Raw genomic sequence first — 18,348 nt, 5'->3', positions numbered from 1 at the left:
GGATGTTGTCCGTTACACTTCCCCTCCAGCCAGCTCGTTCTTCCGTAATTAGCTCTGTTTCCCTGGAAGGACTCTCGTACAAGGGTGAGAATGCAGCATGGTACTTCCAGCAGTCACAGATTGGGTCCCAGGATGTCCCAGAACTGGCTGCTTGTGAATTCTTTTGATGTTAATGGTCTTCATTCTCAGTTTTTAGGTTTTGCTACCAAACTATAAATAAATAAAGTAGATCTGTGACCTGTATATAAGGCTTCAAGAAAAATTCCAAATTTTGCATGAACTGGGTAAAGCTGCAGCGGGCACCGGGGATGTGGTTCCTGCAGCAGCGGGCAGTGCTGGTGTGGGGTGCACCCCGAGATAAGCATCTGGAACGGGGCAGGGAGCACGTCGAGCTCCTGCTGGTATTTGGTAATTTTTCATCCACTTAAACTGGGAGCTGGTGCCAGCCCTACCAAAGCGGCTCTGTACTGCCTGATGGGGGAACATGGCACAGGTGACACCAAGCAGTGAGTGAGTCTAGTGACTATTTATAGCCAGCAGGGAAAGGGACGGTAACATCTTCAGCTGGCAGGATGGTACCTCTCGGCTACACAGGCAGCGAGCTCTCCTAACCTGGGCATGCGACACGAGAGTAAAGGTGCTTTAAGTGAGACAGAGCAGGAAGGGAAGGTGATTGACAGATCAGGTACATGGCCTTTCAGATTTTGGTAAGGAAATAAGAGAAATGCAATGCTGCTTCAGTTGTTCCTATAGAAACTACGTGTAACTGAGGGGAGCCCTGGCTCCACAGCACACCTGGGCGGCAGAACAGCATGTTCTCCGTGACAGGAGCCTGTTGCTTCTGCATCATTCCTGCACACACCAGTATGGAAGACAGAAGCAAGACAGAAGCATTTTAAGCTGTTGGCTGCACAGTAAACCCCAGTCTCTTTAAAAAATACAGAAGTCTGTATCCAGGCAGGTTGAACCATTGTATTTTTCAAATAATCTTACGGAGGCACTATTGCTTAAGCAGTCAGTAATGGGCAGTAAGTCCACGGCAGGCTGGAACCAGCCTTTCATCCCACGGGCATCTAGAACAGGTAGCAGCTGTGCTGTTAATAGAACTTGCTTCCCAAAATGGGAAAATGTTTGCAGGATAAACACAACCCAGCTGTGCATTTATCCCACCGAAAACAAAACTAGTTCATGTGGAAGCTACAAACTAATTGTCCATGCACCTGGATATGAAACATGCAATACTTAAATGTAATAAAAAAGAAGCCTACAGACCAACCTTTTGAAAATCGTATTTTATTAAATATACAAAAGCTCAGCACTTGTGTAGAAAACTGTATCCTCATCTCTAACATGGTAATGCTGGTTAGGTTCCTGCCTCACTGGTGAAAGAGCAGTCTGACACCTGCTTTTCTCCCCAGTGGAGTGCAATTCTTAACTGATGGAGCTGAAGCTGGTGTTAGCGAGCAGTGGGCAGACTGCACAGTATCGTTAACTCATGTCAGCTGCATGCATGAGACCACTTACACCTCCTATAACCTTTCACTGATTACTACTGCTTTTACCAGCAGAACCGAGCCATGAGACTGAATTGACAACATTCAAATATCAGAAGAATGAAAATAATTAAGGCTAATAAAGTAGGTACTACTCAAAATACTTATAACTCAGATTTCTATTTCCAGTACCCTTTGTAGCAAACGTTTGTGCCTATGAATGTTCATGTTAAGTTCCTTTGGTACAGGGAACACATTTCTTCTGACAGTCATAACTGAATTTCATAAATTAAGACATTATTTTTGTACTGAACTGTGTATACTTGCAGAAGAAAACCCACCGTAGCATAGGGAGGGCACATCTGGAAGCCAGACTCTTACCTAGGTGGAGAGAGACTCAGGAACAGCACAAGACAGTATCTAATCTCAAGTACTGGTTACAGCACAAATACAGAAACCTGAGTCATCACAATACTGCAAGAAGGCATTCCTCTAACATGGTAAAAAGCTCAAAATTTAGGCTAACATCTACGAAATCTAATCACACAAAAATGTTTTCATTATTTGATTTCATGGAGTATGTTCATTGTCCTCACTAGATGAAATTCAAGAAAGAAACAGTATACACAGAAAACAAACCCCAAATATTTTAAAGAATATACATTCAATTATAGAAGTTAAGTTTTTTTTCAAAACAGCAGGTTGATTTTTAAAGGTTAGTGACCTCTAAGTATCCCCTTAAATAAGTGCAATTTGAAATTAAACTTTTGAAATAGTTATGTGATGGTATAGTCCACATTACCATTTTGGATGCTTAACCAAGAACAACTTCAGAGACTTAAAAAGTTGGAGGAAATCAATGCTTTGACAAATCCGCTGTACCAGAGAGCACTGCTAACCTGGCCGCTCAGTATTCCAAAAGTTACTTTGAAAATCCCGAGTCCAAAAGCAAACATCTTGTGTATTGTGTGACAGCTGACTACGTTGTGGTTTTCCTTTGAACACACACACACTTCCAAACGCATCAGCCAAAGAAGAGTACGTGACTGTACACAGAAGAAAAGGCAGCAGCGGGAGGGTTTGTCAGAGACAGGTACACACACGCATTTCCTAAGGCTATCTAATCGCGGTCCATGTAATGAAGCTGAAACCTTCTCCACCTTGCCCCACCTGTCAGTGAGGACTTGCCAGTTCTCAGATCAGGGGGAATTAGTAAGTGGTAAAAGGTACAGATCTGCTTGTTCACTAACTTATAATCAATACAGACATTCCAAAAGGCTTTTTTCCCCAAGTCAGTGTCAGTGGCTTCCTACAAACAGCATCCTATAGTCATATTTTCCGTGGATACTGTGTATCAATGATCACATTCAAGCCCCCTCCCCAACTCTTGGTGCATACTGCTGAACTGTGGGACGCTGTAAGCATGCTGCAGCAACCAGGACAGAAATGCACTGGAAAAGTGTCTAACCAGGATTCAGCACAAAACCCAACCACCTCCTCACTGCTGCTTCTTTGGTGGAACACGAGATTTTGCAACCACAATTGGAACTACAGAGAGCAACCCGATCAGCAACGCCCAGAGAGGGCGGTAGAAGAGCCAGCCGATGGAGATGGTCAGCAGTGACAGCGAACTGGCTACGCAGAAGGCAAATGCTTTTAATCCAATGTTAACCAGATCTCTCACAACAGGAAACCAGTCCACTGCAGAAACAATTAAACAAGTGATTAAGTAGTTGATAAGATGATAGTTTAAAAGGAAGTCTTATTCACGCCTTGGATTTGCACACTGACTATTGCAATCCAACGACAGACTCAAATTATTTATCAAGAGCACTGGACAAGGCATTTCAACAGAGTATCCTCAAGGCATTTGATAATTAAGCAACTGCTAAATATATAGGGCACTGGTATCCTCATCACTTCAGACAGGAAGTAATCCAAAATTAAGTCTGAAGACTTGTCAAAGGCTTGAGAGGCAGAGTAGACTGATAGCCTTGCAGCTATGGAACAAGCCTAGGGCAACTGATACAATACGCTAGCGTAAAAATTAATTCCTGGCAACAATACATCTTACAGATAACAGTATGTTTATGGATAAATAATAAAAAAAAACAACAAGCGTTCGCAGCTACAAAGCTAATGATAGCTTTGATGTCTGAAGTTTATACAAGTTTGAGGCACTGTCCCGCTTTCTGTAAGTTTTTATTCCAACATTTTCCTACATTAAAAGGATAAAGCAAAACTTTCTTTGCTGTTTGTTCATAGTAGTGTAGAATAACCATACACAAAGACATATTACTGTACAACTGCTCATTAATACCTGCTGGGGGGACCACTTTTGTATGGATATAGAAAGTAGTTGGATTGCAGCACCTTGAATTAAACATGAAAGAACCAGCCCAACATGTGCTTTGGCTTCTGATTTTGGTAAACACTAGGCTGGGATCTTCTGAGACTGGCAACAGATATTTGCATACTGTTTTTTAATGTTCACAAAGCAACGATCTGGTTCTGGGATCCTGTTTACCTGCAGTTGCCTACAGTGACTTTCCGATCCAATCTGAGTTCAAACCAGATTCCTCCCAACCTCCAAATTGATTAATTGCTTATGTGAACAAGAGAAGACTCTCTAAGGATTATGATCCTATTTCTAAATAATTTTACCTTTCTGTAAAAAACTTACCTAAAGTGTAAAAGATTCGGGTCATTAGACTGATGCCTACAAACATTGACAGCCAGCCTGCTGCACGGAGAGCCCAGGTCTTCATGGTGTTACTCTCATGCTCTTTCTGAAACACTTCCTGAAAACAAACACCATGACATACAGCCTGTTTCTCAATTTCTTTCAAGAACCTCTTGATTCCAGTGTATTATAGGCAAATCAGGGCTCACAGCATTTTAGAAGTACAAATTCTCTCATAAAAGGTATGTTGCAGCTCATTCTGCACAGCCTTTTATGCGCTGTTTTGCAGCACACTACAATAGATTTCAAAGTGCAGCACAGGGGAAACCAGCATTTTTCTAAATTAAAACAGTTAAGCAAGCACTGTTTGACATTATAACCACAGGCAGAAAGCACACAGGTTTCGCTGCCAATGGATATATTCAACATTACTGTAGAAACATAAGGCACTAATAAGCAAATGTAATAAAGGAGGAACAATCTGACTTCACTATGCTTGGAGGAAGAGAGAAAAGGCAACAGTATCCACTGATGGCTGAAGGAAAGGTATATGAAAGAAAGCAAAGAGTATGCAGGGAAGAAGAGATAAAAGCTATGTGTGTATTTCATCAAGCAAAGCAAAACATCTATTTGCAAGAATTCCAAGTAAGATTTTTTCAAAATGGGTTGTGTGCCCCTCTGGCTCTCTAAAACATACACATGAAGATGGTTCAGACGTAATAAAACAATGGGAAAAGACACGTATGACTGATCGATTACTTGTACATACAAATACTTTATGAATTATTCATCTGTAGTCAGTTAATTTCCAGTGATCTAAAATTCCACCTGACGAAGACTCAGAGCTCACAGCAGAGAGCTGATCCTACTGCTACTGCCTCTGAACTCAAAAGTCTTTCCAACTGCTTTTGGGAGCTCCTGTGAATTCTTGACATCTTGGATTTTTGCAACAGGGCATGAAACAATCACTAATGGAAATGAACCTACTTAAAGGAGTACATGAATCACCACATTGCTGGAGCACGCAGGATTTATTGGAGCATAAGGCTCTGCCTGAAGGTTCTTTCTCAGCCAGAATAGCAGTAAACATTTCAGACAAGCCTAAACTTCTGTTACTAGAAGCTGAAGAGGATAGCTCCTACGGTTTGTTTAATTAAAGCCTGATTTTTACTATTTTTACACACAACCTTTTCAAAAGCACGTGCTTGCATGTGCAAGTGGGAAACTTACCAAAGAGCACATAAAAGCAAAATGAGAAGGCACGGAAACAGCCTTTAAAGCAAAGGACATTCATCAGCAATACAAGGGGATTTAAAAAAAATAAATATATAGCTACTTTAGCCATGGTTCCTTTTTAAAATTAAGAAAACCATCAGGGATAACCATAGCCAAATTATTTACTGCTAGTGGGTGAAGCATGGCATTTTGCTGCAACACAAAGAACATGCAGAAACCTGGAAGGCAAACACAGGCTACAACGCATTGCCCTAGAAAAAGGAGAGAGAAAAGCCAATGTTTACATCAAGTATCTCCTCCAGAGCAGGTATGAAGGAGACTGTGAGCTTACTCCCCTGTTACTTCTGCCCAACCATCTCAAATTTTAACCCCTCACTAGTACAGTGTGGTATCTCACCTCCACAGAGAGATCCCCAGGGTACAGAATCTGCAGGATATCTCCAGACTTGGTATGATATGGAACCAGCTGATCACCTCGCTGGCGAGCAATCACAGTCACCTTGGAAGAAAATATATATTGGATACTCAGCTGGGACAAAGAGTATGCAAAATACAGAAACAGCTGAGGACTCACCTTATCAGCGGAGCCCAAATGGGGGTCATCTCCACTCAGACCTGCATAGAAGAACGAGACACGAAGGTCTCCTACCTATAAACAAGAGAACATTGGAAGTTAAGAAAGATTTCTTTACAAAGAAGAATCACAGGAAGGACAACTCTGCATGGGAACACTCTTTATGTATCAACACTTTCTCTGAACGTTTATGTCAAGCCAGAGGATACCCAGAATGATTTCCAAGATGTACCTTTTTCAGGCCTAGTTGATAACTGAAACATAACAGATCAAATGCTGTTTTGCAATAGCTCCTCTGATTTAGCTGCAGAAGCACATTAACACCGATGAGATCCTTTGTTCACCCCTTGCCATTTCTTCTTTTGGCACAGGAGGGCAAGCTGACAACAACCTATTTCACTCTACTCAGTTCAGTACGGCAAGGTAGAGGGAGAACCCACCTCCCAGCGCCATCCTGTGTCTCCATTTAAAAGCATGGCAGACTCAAGAAAACAGGGGACAAAGAAGCAGGATCAGAAGCTTCCTGCAAGAGAGGCACTCATGCTGAAGGACTGTACTAAGGGTGTCATCCCATGTGATGGTCTGCAGTCCCATTTCTAAAAATTTAAATAGAAATGGCACATGCCCCTACTTTCTTTTTCACATGATAGTAATTACTGCTTTGGTTTATCTTTCTCATCTTACTTCTGGACGCCTGGGGTTCTCGCTGTGGTAAAAGTAATCCCCTCCTCGGGTAACATCAGCATGTGGATCCTCAAGGTGTGACAAGCTCAACTGCTTGAAGTCATCAATTTTATCCACAATACCTAAGCAGAATAAAGAATCAATACCAAGTTTGGTGTCTAATTTGGATCAGCCAGTTTGCTGGCTGGCTTCCTGATTGTCACTTGACATGACTGCCATTGTGGAAAGAACCAAAGTCCACTGCTGATGCAACAGCAGGCACAGAGCCAGTACAAAGCAATCCTTACCCTTGGAAAGAACAAAGCTGCCAACCTGGACGTTAGGAGAAACAGCAGTGAAAGACTCCACAGCCATTGCACTGAGGAACAGAGAGAGTCCCTGATTAGTCCCAGAATTATGATCAAACTCTTGATTTGCAGTATGTAATACAGAGTACATAAAAGGTACTACGTCAAATATCAGGAGAAACTCAAAGAGCTAAATGGCTGTCACTATGTGAAAACAAATCCATCAAGAAACTGTCCAGACTTGATAGTGTTGGAGCCATTAAAATAAGTTAAGACATGATATGACTGTCTCATCCCCTGGCCTGACCTTTCATTCACACCATGAGATTTTACTAGTTTTTTCTGCACTGAACCTATAATGGGCTGGAATGGAGTTCAGCTCTTAGGAAGCTGGTCAGTGGTGATATAGAGGTTTTGAGCGACAATGAATTAATCAAGTTCCTAGATGAATCCCTGCGACATTTAACTACACTCATAAATGCACTTTATTTCTAGTCTGCATTTATTTAGTTTCTGCTGTCAACTGCTACATTTTACCTACTAAATTAAGAAACCTAGATCATAAACCTTCTCCATATAATGGTACTTCTACATCATGCCCAAGTTAATCAAATTCCAGACTCAGGAATCCTTTACTTACAGTCTGTAACCTGACTTCATTCTCATAAGTAGTACTACTAGAATCTCCCTGGCAGTAAACAACATATTTTATTTTCACAAATGTCTAAGTCGCATAAAAAGATAAGATAGATGGATGGAAGGAAGAAGACATATAGTACATACTTAAAATAGAATCTCATTACTGCTAGGCATGAATTCTAAATTTCAGCACATCTGCATACACCGTGCTGTCTCACACAAGGATCCACCACAGTTATGCTCAGTTTCCTTGGTTTGTACCAATACACTCAGATGAAATGTTCTTAGCTGCAACACTTTTTAAATTATGTACTGCGATAGCACTGAATCAAAAATGTTTTTTACTCTCAGTTGGAGATTTGTATTTAATGGGGAAGGCTTGGAGAATTTTCATTGACAAAAAAGTGTGCATGGGGAGGAGACAAAGCAGGTGTATTATTTGTGCATCTTTTTTTTCCCATTGCTTCTCATCTAAACAAGTCTCCTAGTTGGGACTTACAATCAAAAACACACAGATCTTTGCTTTCCCTCCTTAAGTAGTACTTCCAAATAAAGAGCAGTGTATTTGAATAAGCCCACAGAACCAAAATACAGGTCTGAAGATTTTGGGAAGTTCAAACTTTTATTGGTATCCTAGTCTTACTGTCTCTCCAGCTGTATTTTTCACTCACACATAATGTTTTTTTCCCAGATGGCATCCTGCAACCTAAGGAACTAAGCAGGTTCTGTGAGAATGACAGTAAAGCTAAAACTTAGCATTAAAAATGGCACATAGTGTAACTGAAATACTGCAGATGAGAGATACATAAACAAATTATATATGGGTGATTGCCACAAATAAGCCTGTGAGCTCATCCGTGCTAGCTTAGAAAAAGCAGCATGCAAGTGGTGTGACAAGCTCATGGGATGTCTGCTATTCTAACCCTGTGCTTGTAATAGAAGAAAGAATTAGTAATGGACTGCACTAACAGACAGTAACAGTCAGGAACCCATTCATGTTCTCCTACTTGGAGACTACATGGTCCAGGAGTAATATAATAATAGCCTGATGTCCAGCCATTGCTGATGGATAGTGTAATTCTGGTTCCATCAGGGAGCTTTGAACTGTTCTCTAATTTCTCTATGCTTTAGTTCTCCCAACTACCAAAAGACCAACAGTTTCCATCTACTTCACTCTGTCATGAAGATTAGTCATTTGGCATGAAGATTAGTCATTTGGCTTTCGTCTTGTCTCTGATCGGATACAGTGATAGAATCTAGGAGGACTGTGTCAGGTGGTAAATTACCTAGGGTTTTTGTGTCCAATTTCTCGATCAAAGTTTCTGCTGTTCACAACTTCCGATTTCCACTCAGTATCTAAAGAAAACGATAAGAAACTTGAGGAAAAGACAGGAAGAATTGCCACTCAGATCTTAGTTACTGAAGACACCTCTCGACCAATTAATCAGTTTGAAGTTACACTTTTAGTAATACTGTTTACATCAAAGTATGTACGTGATAGTCTGTATTGATACCTAAATCCATCCTCCTAGCATATTAACAAGGAATAGCAAGATTTAGGAACAAAAAAGGGATTCCAGGGATAAAACTGTAACTCAGCTTTGCACAGTGGGAGCTTTGCTGTTGGCATCTTCCATGATCAGGTTTTGATTCCTCAATCCAGTCTTTGGGAATAACCTGGTTTTGTGAGGAAAGGCTGCAACTTCTGCTAGAATTAGCAAGTTTCAGTGCAGTCAAGCAACAGATAGAGATGGTAGCTGTATGTGCCATTGTCAAAAATGCATAATGCTGCCTTTGTCTGGGCTACAGCAGCCTTCCCACATGCCCAGAACAGACTCTACTAGGTTCTTTATAAATCCCACAAACCTAGAGTCCCTTTCTTGAGCACCTTCCTTATTAAATACAGCTTGTTCTATTTCCATGAAGCAGTAGAGAGGAAGGAAATGGAGTTTGGTTAAACAGTAGAGGGAGTGGGGAATCATTTTAAGAGTAGAGTGGCTTTGTGTGGCAAGGTTTTGGTAGCAGGGGGGCTACAGGGGTGGCTTCTGTGACAAGATGTCAGAAGCTTCCCCTATGCCCGATGGAGCCAATGCCAGCTGGCTCCAAGACAGACCTGCTACTAGCCAAGGCCGAGCTAATTGGCAGCAGTGGTAGTGCCTCTCGGACAATGTATTCAAGAAGGGGAAAATTAAATCTGTGCAACAAATTGCAGCAGAAGACAGGAGTGAGAATACGTGAGAGTAACAACTCTGCAGACACCAAGGTCAGTGCAGAAGGGCGGGGAGGAGGTGTGCCAGGCACTGGAGCAGAAATTACCCTGTAGCCTGTGGTAAAGCCCATGGTGAGGCAGGCTGTTCCCCTCAGCCCATGGAGGTTCGTGGTGGAGCACATCTCCACCTGCAGCCTGGGGAGGACCCCATGCTGGAGCAGGTGGATGCCTGAAGGAGGCTGGGACCCATGGAAGCCCACACTGAAACAGGGTTGCTGGCAGAAGTTGTAACCCCATGGGGGACCCACACTACAGCAGCCTGTTCCTGAAGGACTGCATCCATGGGAGGGGGCCATGCTGGAGCAGTTCATGAAGAACTGCAGTCTGTGGGAAGGACTCACGTTGGAGAAGTTCATGGAGATCTGTTTCCCGTGGGAGGGACTCCATGTTGCAGCAGCGGGAAGAGTGTGAGGAGGAAGGAGCAGCAGCGACAACATGTGATGAACTGACCGTATCCCCCATCGCCTGTTGGGAGGGAGGTACTTGGGAGTGAAGCTGAGCCCAGGAAGAAGGGAGGGCTGGGAGGAAGGTGTTTTAAGTTTTGAGTTTAGTTCTCATTATCCTACTCTGATTTGAATGGTAATAAATTAAACTAATTTCCCCAAGCTGATTCAGTAATTGCTGAGTGATCTCCCTATCCTTATCTTGAACCACAAGCTTTTAGTTATATTTTCTGTCCCCTGTCCAGTTGAGGAAGGGAGTGATAAGAGTGGTTTTGGTGGGCACCTGGGCGTCCAGCCAAGATCAAACCACTACAAAGTGATATTCTAGTGTATTGGGTACATGGCAAGATTTTGGTGGTGGTGGGGTGCTGCAGGGGTGGTCTCTGTGGGAAGAGGTCAGAGGCTGCCCTGTGTTGGACACAGTTGGCTCTGCAACAGACCCACCACAGGCCGCAGCTGAGCCCATCACTGAAGTTTGGTGCACTTCTGTGAAAACATTTTAAAGAAAGGGCAGAAAACACCAAATGGGGAAGGGAGGGAACGAAAACGAGTAAGAAACTACAGAGGGAACACTAAAGTCATAGGAGGAGAAGGAAGTGCTCCACAGCAGAGCAGATACTCACTGCAGCATGGGAAGAGTCCATGCCGGAGCAGGGGAAAAGTGTGAGAAGGAAAAAGTGGCAGAGAGAAACCTGCTCCCACTCTCTGCACCACTCGCTGCCCCACTAAAGGGACGGAGTGTAACCTGTGGCAATAACAAGGGTGAGAGGATTCTCAAGTTGAGACTGGGAAAAAGTGAGAGCAAACGTGTTCTGCCAACACCTGAACCAGTAATTACTTATTTTAATTGACAACAAATTAAGTTAATTTTCCCTAAGTCGAGTCAGTTTTGCCCACAGTGGTAATTGGTGTGCAATCTCCCTACCTTTATTTCAACCCACAAGCTCTCTCATTCCTGTTCTTCCCAATCTCTTCCCCAGTTCTGCTGAGGGGGAGAGTAAGCAAGCAGCTGCCAGCCAAGGCTAACCCACCACAACTAATAACGCACAGACTTTTACTGGACAGAATCCACCAATATTGAGAGGGCAGCTGTTCTTTTAAATGGCATTTCTTTTTGGTCCCTGCCACCATAAGGTTTTTTCACAGCTCACAACCACTAGCTTTGCTCCTTACGTATCTCCATGCTGCAGGATCCCATGCTTCACTGAGCTGGGGTACTGTTATGATCACACCCAGAAACTGCTGCACGCCCATGCTGCATGCCCACGTGCTTTAATCAGAGATAAATGAAGCACAGAGACCAATCTCCAGATACACAATGACTCAGAATATTTTTCTGCCACTGGGTAGATCACAATAATGCTCTCAGTTCTACCCCTGCCAAAAAAGCATTTGGCAAAAGCCACAGTGCACATCAGAAGGTGCTGGTGGTTTTCATTAGCTGGTATCAACATCTAAACAGATTCTCATCAGTCTATCCTACAGGCTGGAGCTACACTGTTCTTCCCTGTCTGTTTGCTTCTGCTCATACCTGACATATGCCCTATTTACTCCACTTCTGAAGAGTAATCAGCTTTGGTAACACTCCCACCTCTGCCCATCTCCTGTACTGAGGACCTTACAGGCCCTGTATCTGGAACATCCCATCCCTGGATGCTGCTCTGAACCTCTGGGAGTTCCAAGACAAGACTTAGATTTTCTGTAGTAGGTGTTTGCTAACAGCACACCTCCTTTCACCTCAGTTACCTCAAGAAAGGAGGTCCTGCCATTTGTTTAGGAAACAGAATTTTTGCTTATTTCTTCACTTTCTTTTCCAAGAAGAAAATACAGCGTTTACAACAAAAATCTGAATACACACATACAAAAGTCCAAAGGTACATTCATTAAAAAAAAAAAAGGGTGTTTCTGTTGATCAACTTACTATACGAATACTTTGTCTCTTTCTTAATCTCACCATTCTCTTCATATTCCCTGCAGAGAAAAGGGGTGGGATGAAAACCAGAACAGTACACACACACCCCTGCTCAGGGCAGAATACACTTTACAAACGAAATGCACAGATGGGTCACAAGCAACGCAAACTTACCTTTACAACTCTCTGAACTACCTGTTCTGAGGACATAGTTTCTCTGTATGAGACAACTACACACAAATGCTAAACAGCCACAACCCTTTTATTCCCATGTTGCCAAAAAGGTGTTGACTACATCAATAAGGAATAAGCAGTATTAGACAGTGAGACAAGCTGACCTAAATCAGTGTCTTTTACAGATGCTGCACTATAAGTGTGTTAAAACTGATAAGTTATTTTTCACACCTTCACAATGTCTTTTTTTTTTCTTTTTTACGCCTGTATGACACAAAAGACATTTGAAATGCAAGTTCTGTGGAGTCAGACTGACATAATAGCTAATAACTTTTATACTACTCTCTGAATTATTATTAGTAAATGAAACATTTTCCCTCTTGTGCTTGCAACTACCAGCAGAGTAGTAACATCTAATTCGTTTTGTAAATCCCCTTGAAAAGGCACATACAATATTGCCTATCATAAACGAATTTGACTGTCTCTCAACCAACTAAAATTTGTAGTTTACTTTCACAGCTACAGTGTTGGCTTTTGATTATTAAGGATAAGGGGTAGCAGAGTCTTCTAAAAATTGAGAAATCATGTCTTGGTTTAATTAAGTACTTCCATTTGCACATGTATTAAGTACCAAAGAAATTAAGAGATTTCCCTCATAGCCACACGCCAAAAAGTCTCATGTGTCCACAAGTCTGCAAAAAGAATCTGATTTCTAGATTCAATTGGATACAACCAGGTTTTTTAATCGATTTGAAATATTATAGTGTTTGCTAGATTGTAGGTATCAAACGGGCAGTTTTGGATCAATGGATTTATCAGAGTTGATACTGGAATTCATAATTCAAATTGTTGGATTCACTTTTGAAAAAAAAATTAAGACCCCTTCAGGAGATTTAAATAAAAACAACCAACCAAAAAACCACCAACAAGTAAATCATTGCCATTATGGAAGAAAGCCAAGGGAAAATAGGATGAAGTTTCTGGATTCAGCAAAAATCTTTTTATATTTCCTTTTTGAGGGCAGAGGGAAAAAATTGGCTTGAGGGTGCATGCTCAAGTTTTAGAGAATAGCAGCAAGAAAGGCTTAGCAGATGCAGGGAAAAAGAGAATTATACAGTTTTACTTGAAAAAAACTCAGGACCAAGTAGTCTGGGGCAATGGTTTTGATTCTGGTAATCAACTAGCAGGCAGGGAGTATAATAGGGATAGAGTTACAGAAACCCTGATGAACAGAAAGTACATCAATAAATAAAAGAAGCTTTAGGAACACTAGAAAGCATAGAAATTGGCTGAGTCTTTGGGGAAAACGTGAGTGTTTTCTCTTTTTTTTTTCTCTTTCAGAAATTGGTAAAGATCTTTGAATTCTGTTGACAACATATGACAGAAAATAGATTAATGGGGTCTGAGGTGGCCCAGCATTAGACAATACTAATGAAAAAAACCCACAGCTGCAGCATGGAGGCTAAGAAACCCCATATGAAGCTATACAAAATCAGGAAGTGGAAACATTTGATAAAAGGCCTTGGATGTTACCCAAATTTTATCCGATGCAAGTTGTGCAGCATTGACCATCTACAAAACCTGACACCTCCAAGGAAATGAAAAGTGATTCTCTAAAAAAAGTCAAGAGCTCTAGAATTCTCCAGCCATAAAAAGTTGGTTTTTTTCCTTTGGGTGTGGAGAGAAAAAAATATTGTGATAGGATTCTGTTAATAAAACAGCTTTATAAACAACTTTTGAAGATCACTTTCACTTACGTGGACTCTTCATATTCTACCCACTGGTACATTTCCACATTACGCTTAAGTTTGACAGCCTGGATGGAGAGCCCATAGCTGGGATCAAACAAAGGCTATGTGAAAATTGAAGAAAATAAAAGTCAGTATAAATGCTGTACCTCTCAAACTCAAATATTGTACTTTTATTATCAAACACATTTACATACCTCACTGTATATAGTTAGTACTATGTTACACACAGTTGAATACAGTATGTTATGAAAGACAAAAAGGAGCATCTCTTTATATCACTGATAAATCTGATCTAAAGAATCATCATCAAAAATTATTGCCACAGTGAAGAATAAAAACAGAAATGCTGGCTAATGGCATGCAGCCTTAAGAGTTTAAACCAGGGGGATATATTATTTTGCTGAAAGCTACCCTGCTGTGTTACCTTCTGCAATGCAGGCTGACCACGGAAAACATCATCATTACTGAAAAGTCAGAACTTGCAGAGCCTCTGTACTGCAAGAGCCTGAAGACTTTACAGCACCATGAATATACAACAGGTTCCCTATCAAAGGGGAATTGAAATTATCCACCAAAGGCAATGGGGGGGTAAACACAGCTAGAGGTAGCATGTTTCTTGGGAGCTGGGAGTACAAGGCCGTACAGCATTTCTCAGCTTCCAGGCCAAGAACCAAAGCTTGGGTGGTAGCCAGCAATATTTATTGAGAAGGAAAGAAGCTACATGTCTTTTCCTGGATATCATATATAATTTTAATTGGCAAAGACTTTTCCTTCCGTCCAAGTTTGAAATATTCCTATCTGCCAAGATTTTATTTACCTTAGATGTACTCAGAGCACCAGCTAAGTGCACCAGTCTCCCTTCATTCTGCTGAGACACACTGTGGATGCTATCAAGGGGGATCACAAGAGAAAGTCCCTCATCAAGAGATTTGGCTGTCCTTAAAGCTCGTCCCTGCAACCAAGAAAAGCAAAAATCAATTAGTGGAGAATCAACAGCACAGCAGTATTTTGGGAAAAAGGTTTGCAGACAAGTTGTCCTCCTGTCAGCTGGGACAGAGTTAATTTTTCTTCTCAGTAGCTGGTACAGTGCTGTGTTTTGGATTTAGTATGAGAATAATGGTGATACCACACGGTTCTTTTCAGTTGTTGTTAAGTAATGTTTATACTAAGTCAGGGACTTTTCAGTTTCTTAGGGCCTGCCAGTGAGAAGGCTGGAGAGGCACAAGAAATCGGAGGGGACACAGCCAGGACAGCTGACCTGAACTAGCCAAAGGGATATCCATACCATAGAATGTCATGCTCAGTATATGTATTCAGTCTGGCTGAGCCCCACAGCAGCCCTCACAGTGCCGTGCTCATCTTGGTAGCTAGAAAGGTGGTGATAACACACCAATGTTTTCACTCCTGCTGAGCAGTGCTCCGCAGCATCAAGGCTGTCTCTCCAACCTCCTCCCTGCCCAGTTGGCTGGGAGTGAGCAAGACCTTGGGAGGGGACACAGCCAGGACAACTGACCCTTAAGTGACCAATGGGATATTCCAGACCATATGACATATGCTTAGATATAAAAGCTAAGAGAAAGGAGGAAGGGAGGGCATTTGTTATTTATGATGTTTGTCTTCTGGAGCAACCACTATGTGTACTGAAGCCCTGCTTCCTGGGAAGTGCTGATGGGAAGTAGAGAATAACACCTTTTGTTTTCCTTTGCATTATCTTGACCCACAAGTTGGTTTGTTTTCCATCTTATTTTCTCCCTCTTTGTTCTGCTGAGGAGGCGTGATAAGAGTGGCTTGGTGGACACCTAGCATCAAGCCAAGGTCAGCCCCCCACGATACATAAACTGGGGAGAACTGGCCAGGGCCTGCTGATCGCTGCTTGGGGACTGGCTGGGCATTGGCCAGCAGGTGAAAAGCAATTGTATTGTGCATCACTTGTTTTTTCCCTTTGCTTTGGGTTTAATTCCTCTCCCTTCTCTCTCATTATATTATTATTTTAATTATTATTTTTATTTTATTTCAATTATTATATTGTTCTTATCTCAACCCTCAGGTTCTACCATTTTCCCAATTCTCCTTCCCACCCACGTGCAGGAGAGGAGTGAGCAAGTGGATGCTTGGTACTTAGTTGCTGGCTGGGGTTAATCCATAACACAGGTGATCTGAAGACAAGGAAAAGTTGTATGTTCAGCCTCAAGGCATATTCTCAAAACACACTTGCACTTCTCTGCTCACTATCTGTCTGACACAGTCTGGGGCATTGCTTCTTAAGCCATGCAGCAGGACCATTAACACTGACTGAGCTCCTCAAACATACATAGATTATTCCTACAAAGGTCCAAAGTTATTGCTCTTCACTTCTTATCTGGTTCATTGCTTATGAATAACTGCAAAAATTATGCCAGTTATGGTACTTTTTCCACAGCCCCACATAACTACTTGGCAGAAGTTTTCCTTACCTTACCATCATGTTATGGTGTGCTTTCCCTGCAAAGTCACCAAAATTGAGAGTAGTTCTTTTTCCTCTTGTAGAAATATAAAAGGAAGTCTTACATGAAAATTCACAGAATTCTGCTCCCCTACTCCAGAACTGCCAAAAGCATGTATGCTTGCAATGGTAGGGTGTCAGGATTCCCTGCTTACTTTAATTATTTTTTTAAAATCTAAAATCAAGATATAAAGTAACACTGCGAATCAGTAACACCCTCAATTTTGCAACCTGGAGTATGAATTCATTTAATGCAATTATAACAACATTAGAAATGAGGACCTTATGTTGTCCCAAGCAAAGAGAGAAGACTGGCTCATATAATCCTTTTTCAATAATACTACAGCCTGTTTCTGCATGAACTTACACGTTTTGGATCTTACCTCTCATCACGCACTGTAACTGTCTCTACAACACTCAGGGGGTACAGAAATACTGTCTGCGGCCCTGTGATTTCACTCTTCTGTTATACCCCAAGCATAAGCACTAGGCTCTCCAGACATAACGTCCTCTTCTCATGGATGAAGAAATAAAGCTTTAACAGGACCATTTTAGTAAGGCTATACATGCAAAAGTAGTTGAATGTCACCTCAGCTGTGACACTTTAAAGCTGTACAAACACTGACAGCATTTTACTTACTTCATTGGTAAAAAGAAGGTAGAAAGACAGAAGAAATGTCACAAGTCCCATCAACATGCCTCCAGAAGTCTCGCTGAGCCTCTCCAGGAATCCTGGTTTGGACTCACTTGTGATTTTAACATGTTCTTTTCTGCTGCCTGTGTCAGAGAACTGTTGGGGATAAACCAAAAGTGCAATACTGGTGTGAAAGGGGAAGGCGTTCTGTTTCAAAATAAGTCTTTTAGCTTTGTTAATACTGCTGCTCTACAGGGTAACACTTTCTGCCTTGGACCAAAACTTTCCCACACTTATTAAGTGCCTTACCACACTTTTGATACCAGAAATACAGTTAATAAATAAAACTTAATCCTGATGGAAAAAAAGTATTCCTATTATAGTGGTTCAACACATCCCTTCAAGCTTTCTTCACACTGTCTCTAGGTTCCCTATTTGGTGTCCACACCCTGCATTCAGGCCATGACAAACTGAGTAATACTCCCGAATTCCAGACCAGCTAAAACATAGCTATAAATAGCAAGTTACATTTTACCTCACCAGTGGAAAAGTGCCTGCATGCTTTAAAATAACTACATCTTGAGCAACAAAAAGAAATAGCTTAAATCAAAGCTGCTATTGTTGTCCTAGCCACTGCCACATTAAAGCACGAAAGCCCAGGGGTTTATCTCCATATACGCTGGCTGTGGGGGACAACCAAGGTGCAACAAGATCAGCACGTGCAGCCGACACAGGAGGTGAGGCTTCTCTTTGGCTCATCTGGTGATGCCAGGAGGGATTTGACAGCGGCCCCTCCACTGCACAGGGCCCCTCGCCAAAGGCAGGCCACCTCGGGGGAGCGGCCAGAGCGGGAGCGGACCGACCCGGAGGACCACCACACGCAGCGCGGAACAACGACAGGACGGGTCCGAGCAGCACTTACATTCCTCGACATCCTGATCGCCGGGTGCCACCCCAAAGAAGCCGTAAGAGTCGGGCACGGAAAGCCGCGCACCGAGAGCCGCCCGCAGCCGCGCCCTCCTCCTCAGGGCTCAGCCGGCCCTCCCGCCCCTGCAGTGCATGCCGGGACGCGTAGTTCCCGCCTAAG

The 18,348-nt window shown here is 42.3% G+C and overlaps 1 protein-coding gene across 1 annotated transcript; it reads right to left on the bottom strand.

The window, feature by feature from the left end:
* Positions 1 to 1,277: 1,277 nt before the first annotated feature.
* TMEM43 (transmembrane protein 43) lies at positions 1,278 to 18,347 on the bottom strand. The gene is made up of 12 exons (XM_005432531.4): positions 18,184 to 18,347; positions 17,268 to 17,417; positions 14,963 to 15,097; positions 14,152 to 14,246; positions 12,230 to 12,279; positions 8,883 to 8,952; positions 6,958 to 7,028; positions 6,671 to 6,792; positions 5,987 to 6,061; positions 5,810 to 5,911; positions 4,177 to 4,294; positions 1,278 to 3,194 (listed from the first exon to the last, which is right to left on the bottom strand). The coding sequence occupies exons 1-12, from the start codon at positions 18,193 to 18,195 to the stop codon at positions 2,992 to 2,994; spliced, it is 1,203 nt and encodes a 400-aa protein (XP_005432588.1). The 5' UTR covers positions 18,196 to 18,347; the 3' UTR covers positions 1,278 to 2,991.
* Position 18,348: the final 1 nt, after the last annotated feature.

This window comes from Falco cherrug, chromosome 4, assembly GCF_023634085.1.
Source record: "Falco cherrug isolate bFalChe1 chromosome 4, bFalChe1.pri, whole genome shotgun sequence".
Taxonomy (NCBI): Eukaryota; Metazoa; Chordata; class Aves; order Falconiformes; family Falconidae; genus Falco; species Falco cherrug.
The sequence above is the reverse complement of the archived record's forward strand: the minus strand, read 5'-3'. Positions and strand labels throughout refer to the sequence as shown.

Bases quoted from the DNA above. Each gene is read 5' to 3' on its own strand.
- TMEM43 (XM_005432531.4), bottom strand. The intron at 15,098-17,267 runs GTAAGTAAAATG...TCTTGGTTGCAG, and splicing joins ACCTTCTTTTTACCAATGAA to GGACGAGCTTTAAGGACAGC. The intron at 6,062-6,670 runs GTAAGATGAGAA...TCTTGTTTATAG, and splicing joins AGAACCCCAGGCGTCCAGAA to GTAGGAGACCTTCGTGTCTC.